Source organism: Perkinsus marinus (assembly GCF_000006405.1).
Source record: "Perkinsus marinus ATCC 50983 genomic scaffold scf_1104296957478, whole genome shotgun sequence".
In the NCBI taxonomy this organism is placed as follows: domain Eukaryota; phylum Perkinsozoa; order Perkinsida; family Perkinsidae; genus Perkinsus; species Perkinsus marinus.
Window position 1 is genome coordinate 31,276 of NW_003207125.1, and position 8,551 is coordinate 39,826.

At 49.6% G+C, this 8,551-nt stretch overlaps 2 protein-coding genes across 2 annotated transcripts; both read left to right on the forward strand.

Annotated features, from left to right (window-relative positions):
- Positions 1 to 118: 118 nt before the first annotated feature.
- Pmar_PMAR024192 (hypothetical protein) lies at positions 119 to 1,612 on the forward strand (the record flags this gene model as incomplete). Its single annotated transcript, XM_002774769.1, has 1 exon — positions 119 to 1,612. One exon carries the CDS (start codon positions 119 to 121, stop codon positions 1,610 to 1,612), a length of 1,494 nt encoding a protein of 497 aa, XP_002774815.1.
- A 1,301-nt stretch (positions 1,613 to 2,913) lies between these two features.
- Pmar_PMAR024193 (hypothetical protein) lies at positions 2,914 to 5,469 on the forward strand (the record flags this gene model as incomplete). Its single annotated transcript, XM_002774770.1, has 3 exons — positions 2,914 to 3,826; positions 4,393 to 5,354; positions 5,440 to 5,469. The coding sequence occupies 3 exons, from the start codon at positions 2,914 to 2,916 to the stop codon at positions 5,467 to 5,469; spliced, it is 1,905 nt and encodes a 634-aa protein (XP_002774816.1).
- Positions 5,470 to 8,551: the final 3,082 nt, after the last annotated feature.

The window sequence follows — 8,551 nt, forward strand, 5'->3', positions numbered from 1 at the left end:
GTTGGTAAGGAATCAGCTCGTGGAGCATCGGCCTCATGAAGGTTCGAGACTCCTGACTCTGGACTGCTCTATTCTTGTAACAAGAGTAGAGCAGTCCAGAGAACAAGAGCCTTGTTCTATGATAGATCCCGTTCGTGAAGATGAGGCCGATCCGCCTTCTCACGTGGCAACTGAGACGGTGTTGGATGACAACGAGTGTTACAGATTGATCTATCGAGAGTCATCCCAAAGATATGAGGTCTACGTCAAGCAAGCTCCGAAGGCGGTTCCTTATAAGCGGCATGGTTATAAGTGGTCCCCTATTGGCGCTGAGAAACACTTGCTACGAGAAGCGTTTGAGGACATGGTGGCATTTGATGCTATAGCCCCGGGAATTCCGGCTAAGGTCGTCCCGGCCAGGCTTATGGTGGCTTATGGCAAACGCACTCGAGGGGTGTCTGATCTTAGAGATTATAATGAGGGTTGTGGGAGTGCCCCAGCCCCGAAAGGTGGAGTAAGAAAGATTATGAATGACTTACGTATCCCTGGTTGTAGTCAGGTAGCTCAGATGGATATTTCTCGTGCGTATTACTCAATCTTATTCTTCCCGGATAACCCAGAGGTCCCCGTTCCTGCGTTTGAATACGATGGCCGTCCCTATCATTATGTTCGGCTCCCTATGGGTTGGGTACATTCGTCTCGTATCCTCGCACAAGTGGTATCCCATGCACTACCTACATGGCCGGTAAAAAGTGGAGCGTATAGAAGTGTATATGCCGACAACCTATGCTATGTGTGTTCCGATGAGATGAAAGTCCAGATGGAAGAGTGGATGGCCCGAGACCGACAAGCTTTACAAGACCGAGGAATGTGGATAAAAGATTCGGCGGTGGAATGGTTAACTGAGACCAATACTTTGACCATATTGGGGTATGACTTACGCCGACAAGGTTCGCGCACGATGATGTATGTTCGTATGAAACCCTTACCTCGAGCGGTCAGGAAGAGAGACCTACTGGTTATTAACGGTTATGCTTATGATGAGCTATTTGTCACTGGTATAGGTGGATACAAGGCGCTCTTGTCATCGGTGGCTATGGCTGGTGTGCCCGCCGACCGTAAGAAGGAATATATGGGCCATCACCTGGAGCCAGGTGTAATTAATCTATCAGAGAAGATCAAGCAAAAGATCGTAACTGCTCAAGGAAAGGGAGTCATGTGGGCCCCACGGCTCGGCGAACCATTGATGATTTATACTGATGCTTCTACATCTGGTTGGGGGTTCAAGGTTATGCAAGGGGCGGATGTTCTAGCCCGTGGGTCTGGAAGATGGCCTAAAGATCAACGACTGTGGGGCATGCCTACCAAGGAGGCCATGGCAGCACTACGAGGACTTACATCAATACCCCCTTCGTGGACAGAGATGTTGCCGGTTGAATGGATGACTGATTCGGCAACTACCTTATCGGCTTTAGCTAAGATCAGCCGTGGAGGAGATGTCCCTGCGATGAACGTGACGTTTCGCAGGCGAGTAGCCGAAATCGCTGAATGGTTACGATTACATGCTAAGGCGTCCTCGGTTAAGGTCGACACGAAGCTGAACAAGGCGGATGGTTTAAGTAGACGGGGTTAATTTAGGAATCTTCTCTGTGCGCGTGCACGTGACGTTTCATTTTCTCGCTCGCCCAGTTGTGCGCGTGAGTGTATCATTTTGAAACGGCTGTCTATCTTCGTAGCACATGATGATTCTTCATTACTTATGATAGTGTTGCTCGGTGGTCCTTAGCAGGATCTATCCCGAGTTCGATTCGTGGAGTTCCCTCAATGCTCTGTGGTTGGATTATAGTCCTTGTTAGTTATTATTTGAGGTTCTTTCCTCGTGCCCGTTCCCTTGGTCCAGTTGGGATCGAAGAGAAAATTGTTCCTCGTGGCGTCTTCCCTCCTAGGCGTTCTACCGATGAAGTCTGCTCCTTTCCTCAATCTCGCCCCTCGACGCTTCACTTGTGTCACAACATAGATGTGGATAAAGGAAACAGGACCTGGATATCGTGTTTACTCGTGCAGAACTCACGAAAGTTGCCCTTTTCAAGTAAATTACCACACACAAAAGTTTTGTGACAAAAACCAAAACCCGCAAAACTCATATACGAGTGCGAGGTCTTACTCAAGTGCGAGCTGTTATACGAGTTCTCGAAAAAACTGTCATTACGGGGAAGCCCGAAACCCGACGGTCTTATTCCCAAGAATCCCGTATAACGATGCATTCAGAACTCCGAAGGGAATAACAGTGTGAATCCCTAGCCCGATGCGGATCGTATTACGCGGTAGAGACGTTATTTACCTTAGGTATGGATGCTATTTCGTGGTTAATAGTGACCAAGAACAAGCTGTTAATAGTTAATGGTGTTGCTCCACTCGTCACATTCATGATAACGTCTCCTAGTTGGGTTAGTAACTTACCGTGAGTTGGAGCCTGAACAGTTCAACCATATGGTTCAACCATAATGGTTGAGTCTCGTTTCGTCGTTGGTCGAGGTCAACTCGTTGGGCCAGTTTACTCGGCGACGGTCTCCGGCGTGTGTGAAGGGACAGTCACGTTGTGTCGACGCAACACCTAGCGCTATTTAGCAGTGATTCAAGTTCTTCCAGGATGTTGGGTTACATCCCACCTTCGCCTCAGTTATTTGTCGTCCTTTTTTCCAACTGACTCCAGCACCTCGCAGCCGTCGAAGCCCAACATCACCCAATATCGCCGGTCACGATTCTCCTCCACCGCAGCCCTCCACTTCTGAGCCTAGCGTCCCCTCGGGCAATACTACTGAGACGGTCGACGACTCCAATCAGCATCAACCACACGATGACGTAACTTCAAGACCAACTGTTCTGGCCGACCTCCCCGGTGATCCGAACCCTTCCCCCTCTGTAGAGTCTACTATGCTTCGTACAGCAACTCATCCTGTTACTATCGGAACCACGGATTTAATCGACTATACCACCCCGGCTATTGCTGTACATCGAGAGCTGGTGTCTCTCGCTGATGGTTTGGACCCGGTTTCCGTGGGACCAGTTCTCGCAGTACTCGTCAGGATCGGCATCAACACTAAGGAAGCATTAGGTTCCGTCGCCAAGGACGACCACATCAAGTCTGCTATCGCTGAGGAGCTTCCTATCAGAGGCAAAGTCATTTTCAGCATCCTGTGCAGTCGTGCCGTGACCTCGACTGCGAAGAAGGATTCCAAGGAGCTCAGCACCGAGGATATGAACAAGATGCTGTCTCATTTCCAGCGCATTCACGGTTCAGCTCCGCTACCTACGTTGATGTCGACGAAGCCTGCTATACTCCAGAAGATGAAGAAACCAGAACAAGCCATACGTATGGATCTCAATGAATTCTTACCTCGTCGAGAGGTAATCTCGACGGACGATAACAAATCCTTCAAGGTCAACAATTCGGGACAACTGGTGATGTCGAGCACTGAAAAACGTAAGTTGTCGGGTTTCACAGAACTTTCTGTTGCTCTCTTCCGTTGGGGCGTGACCTACTCGACTTTGTTCCCACCTGTCGTTGATGGTTCTCCTTCCAAAGTTGGAGTAAGTGTGTGTGACGTTCTAGCTTACTGGAGACGCCTAGTCGACTTTCTTCCTGCCCTCGGTGCTCCAGCTATTATAGACTACGACGCCAAGTACCGCTCTGCGATTGCCCAGTTGGTGACGACAGGAACCTACTCCGTCTCCCACATGCTACGCGACGATGTTCTACCAACCATTATGTCCGCCGCTTTGGCTCGTGCGACAACCACTTCTAGTCGTCTTCCCCTCCAACAAGTTCCCTCTTCATCTAACTCAAGTAGTACTTCGACCCCTTCTACAACCACGGACCGTCTATGTCGACATTATTTGCGGGGAGACTGTAGATTCGGTGACTCCTGCAGATTCAGCCACTCCTTGGGTGGTCCGAACAGTCAGGCTCCGCGATCTTCTCCTTATAGTCGCCCAAATCAAGGTCGTGCTACTGATACCGGGAGATCCTCTACTCAATCCACAGGTAACAGGTCACGTTTGAAGGACTAATCGGTCAATGTCGAGGGATGAGTCGGTCACGATCGAGGTTTTACATCAATCGCAATCTTTAAGCGGTCAAGTCTTTTCACCCGAGTGAAAACCTCGTGGTTGGTTCTAATTTGTTTTATCTTACAAGTACCCCCAATCGCAGTTCGGGGCCAGTCAGTCAGTAACAGTGAATAGTTTTAAGTTAGTTCCAGTCGTCTAGTTCAGTTAGTTAGTAATCAGTCAACGGGTCCGGTGACCGGACTCCGGTCAGTCAGTCAGTCAGTCAGTTAAAGTGAATAGTTTCAAGTTAGTCATGATCATCTAGTTCAGCCATTCAGTGAAGTAAACTGTTTCACTTGTCAGTCTCGCAAGAAGTCCCTGCTTGTGAAGTCCTGTATCAAGATGGGTCGGGCATCCGTGCCCATTTACCCGCTGTCCCCAACGTTGCTTACAAGCTTACTCCTGATGTTGCTTCTTTCACACTCTTACTGACCAAAACGATCGATGAGCACAAGCTAGAAGATGTCCTCACGGCGTCTACAACGCGTTCGGGAGAAGTCAGACCGGACAGGTCTCAGTATTTACTCAATGCCTTCTCTGGTGCAGCTGATGCTATACTAGATAGCCTGGAATGTTCTTCCACAGTGACATCTCGAGCTTGCTCTTCTGGTAGCCCCATACGTCCCGATGTCCTCGACTATTTGTCGGCTCTCTTCGACGCAGGGAATGACGATGGCCTGGTCAGCGAACTAGATACCGGTGTAAATTTGGGGTTTGAAGGCGGTCTCAAAGCTTCCGGAGTCTTTCCTGTTGCAAAGTCCAGTGAGAACGCTGACGATGACGCCGCCTCCTTTGACGAACACAGCTTCTCTTCTCTTGAACGAGCTAATTACTTCAGCGGTCAGGATGCTACGTGTGCGATCAGATCCGTTGTCGAAGAGGAGCTTCGTCCCGGTAGAATACGTGAACTGTCTGATGCTGAAGCTTTACCGCCCGACCGTTTCTTTTCGAAGCTAGCCGCAGTCCCCAAAGGGAAGTGTGCTCCCGATGGTACCAAGTTATATCGCTTAGTGGAGGATTTCAAACGCTCAGGGGCGAACGCCAGAATTGCCCCTGTGGAGCATACCACTCATCCAAGCTTACATGATATACGACTCCTACTCAAGTCTCTTGTCTCACTCGATGGATCCTTCCAAGACTATGTAGCAACCTCTGTCGATATAAAAGGTGCATACAGACACCTTTTTATGCTGAACTCTAACCGCAAATACTGCTGTTTCTCGTTCGATGGTCGTAACTATGAGAACTTGGCCGTGCCGTTTGGTGTAGTGACGGCTGGTTGGGCCTTTTGTCGTCTATCTAGCAAGATTTTACGAGTTAGTAATTCTCTACTGCATGCCTTATCCCCAGATAGCCCGGGTGCTGGCTGGGTGTATATAGATGATTTTTGCTGGTTGTTGCCTCGGAAGCGAGCCATTTTTCTCACTTGTTGTCTCTTGATCTTGTTTCCCTTACTCGGGATCACTCTGTCATGGCCAAAGTGTAGTCTTATGACTTCTTGTTTTCGTTTTATTGGTTTCGATGTAACCATCGAAGGCATCAAGTCCGAAATTCAGTTGTCTGCTGCTAAGGTCTCGTCCCTATTCTCCGAGCTCAATTCTGTCATCGTCCGTCGTCCCAATACCATATCTCTGCACACCATTGAATCCTTCGCAGCCTGCGAATCGCAGGCAAACTGACTCGTCTGTGCATGATTTGTCCTTGCGCAAAGTCGAACTTGTCTCCGATGTACTCTCTCGCTAGCTTGCTGAAGAGGAAAAGGTTACGATCGGTCAAATTATCTCCGAACTCGGAGCTCTTCTTGGCCTTATGTTGGTGGTCTAGGACTATCTCGTCTCATTCTTCTCTTGTCCCTTCTTTCCCCTTCCTGCTGTGCTTACCAATTTTTCCGGTTAGAACTAGTGACGTGCTAACAATAACATGTGACGCGTCAACGTACGCACTGGCCGGCTGGATGTCCTTCAGAGACTCGACCTCGTGGTTTCAAGTCCCCCTGTCCTCAGGTGAGGGCCTAGGTAGTTGGAGATCTCTGCTTGAAACACCCTCTAATCCTACTTGTAATGATATGGTGCTTCTTGAATGTTTAGCCTCAGCCCTGGGGCTTTGTGCGGGTCTCGATATGGTTCCTACCTCTGTAGAGTCCCGACTACCTTGCCGTCTCTTCACGGATAACACAGGAGCTATGGTTAGCTTTCGCAAGTTTCGTTCGCGAACTTTCCGCATAAACAAAGTCCTGCAGGCCCTTGTCTCTCGTCTTTCACGTGTGTGCTACAGTTGGGAGGTTTTTTATGTTCCATCGGATGAAAACACTATTGCTGATCAACTAAGTCGTTCGCCTTGTCCAAGTCGTATAGTTCCTATTGGCTGGTCCCGAGTTCCTATTAGAGTCGATAACCTACTCCATGTTTAAGCTTTGGATACAAGAGCTTCGTCACATTTTGTCTATCACTAGTTTCCCTGTTTTTCTCATTTATCCATGGCGTTCTGTGTTAGGTCATATACTAGATCGTGACTCTGCGCGCCTTCCCAAGCGTCTCTGTGCATGTTCAGTCATCAACGATCACTCATCCGGCACTCTAGGCTCAGCTATTTGGGGTTTCGTCAGAGACGGCCACGCTGCCAGTACTTCAAAGCAGTACGACTCCATCGAGTCTTTCTACAGGGAAGTAGTTGGTCGGGCAATTGTCCCGTTTCCAGCCTCTGGTTTCTCTCTGGCGCTTTTCGCTTATGCCCTGTCACGTGCTGGATATAAGTTTGGTACGGTTTCCTCCTATCTGAGCGCGATGGTTTCTCGAAACAGAGTCTACGGTAATGAGCTATCGTCACAAGACGAATTTGTCTTACGCATGGCTAAGAAATCTGCTTCGAAGATTTGCGACCATACCGTTGACCAAAAGCTTCCTTTGACCCGGGACCAGGTTTGTCAATTAGGCATCCTTGATCCCTCCGGTACAAATGTTATTGTATCTGCTTCATTGACTGGAATTTTCGGTCTTTTGCGAGGCGATGAAATCATCGCTCTTAACTTCGAAGACTTACATGTCTGTTCCCGCCTGGGAAGACGTGTAGCTAGCATAGCTATTCGAAAATCAAAAATAGATCAGGCAGGTCGCGGTGAGTCCGTGTTGATCTCTTGTGTGCGTGGATGCCCTGACGAATCTTCGTGCTTCCCTTACTGTGCTTATCACCGTCTGCTCGCCCTATCCGCTGTTGCTAAACCACCCTCCTCTCCACTTTTCGAATTCGGTGGTCGTCGCTTGTGTCACGACAATTTCATGAGCGAGTTTCGCCACTTGCTGTCGCGCCTCGGTATATCCTCCGAGGCCTTGGTGGAATATGGGCTCCACTCGCTCAGGCGCACTGGTGCCACCTTATGTTACCTCAGTGCGGTTCGAGATCATACTATCCGTGAACAGGGCAGATGGTCCAGCGAATGCGTGTATGAGTACTTAGTCGATGCATCATTGTCCGAAAGAGTAACGTTGGCTGAACGTATGATTCCTCGTCGCTAACTCTTCCTTACTATGCGTGTCTCTAGTTTTCTGTGTGAGTTTCTTTGACCATCCGGTGGTTTGGTTGGGGATCGCAGTTTGGTTTTATTTAAACTATTGGGTGCACTTCCCGGCGTGGGTTTCGTGATTGGTGGCGATGTGGTGTGGCACCTCACGTTCCGTGTGAGGTTGGCCCCATCACATTGGCCGAGGATCACACGTGTTTAGTGTCATCCTCCGGCCCACGACCCAACGCCGGGGAGGAAGGGAGCCGGGTAAATGAGGTCAACTCGTTGGGCCAGTTTACTCGGCGACGGTCTCCGGCGTGTGTGAAGGGACAGTCACGTTGTGTCGACGCAACACCTAGCGCTATTTAGCAGTGATTCAAGTTCTTCCAGGATGTTGGGTTACATCCCACCTTCGCCTCAGTTATTTGTCGTCCTTTTTCCCAACTGACTCCAGCACCTCGCAGCCGTCGAAGCCCAACATCACCCAATATCGCCGGTCACGATTCTCCTCCACCGCAGCCCTCCACTTCTGAGCCTAGCGTCCCCTCGGGCAATACTACTGAGACGGTCGACGACTCCAATCAGCATCAACCACACGATGACGTAACTTCAAGACCAACTGTTCTGGCCGACCTCCCCGGTGATCCGAACCCTTCCCCCTCTGTAGAGTCTACTATGCTTCGTACAGCAACTCATCCTGTTACTATCGGAACCACGGATTTAATCGACTATACCACCCCGGCTACTGCTGTACATCGAGAGCTGGTGTCTCTCGCTGATGGTTTGGACCCGGTTTCCGTGGGACCAGTTCTCGCAGTACTCGTCAGGAACGGCATCAACACTAAGAAGCATTATGTTCCGTCTCCAATGACGACCACATCAAGTCTGCTATCGCTGAGGAGCTTCCTATCAGAGCAAAGTCATTTTCAGCATCCTGTGCAGTCGTGCCGTGACCTCGACTGC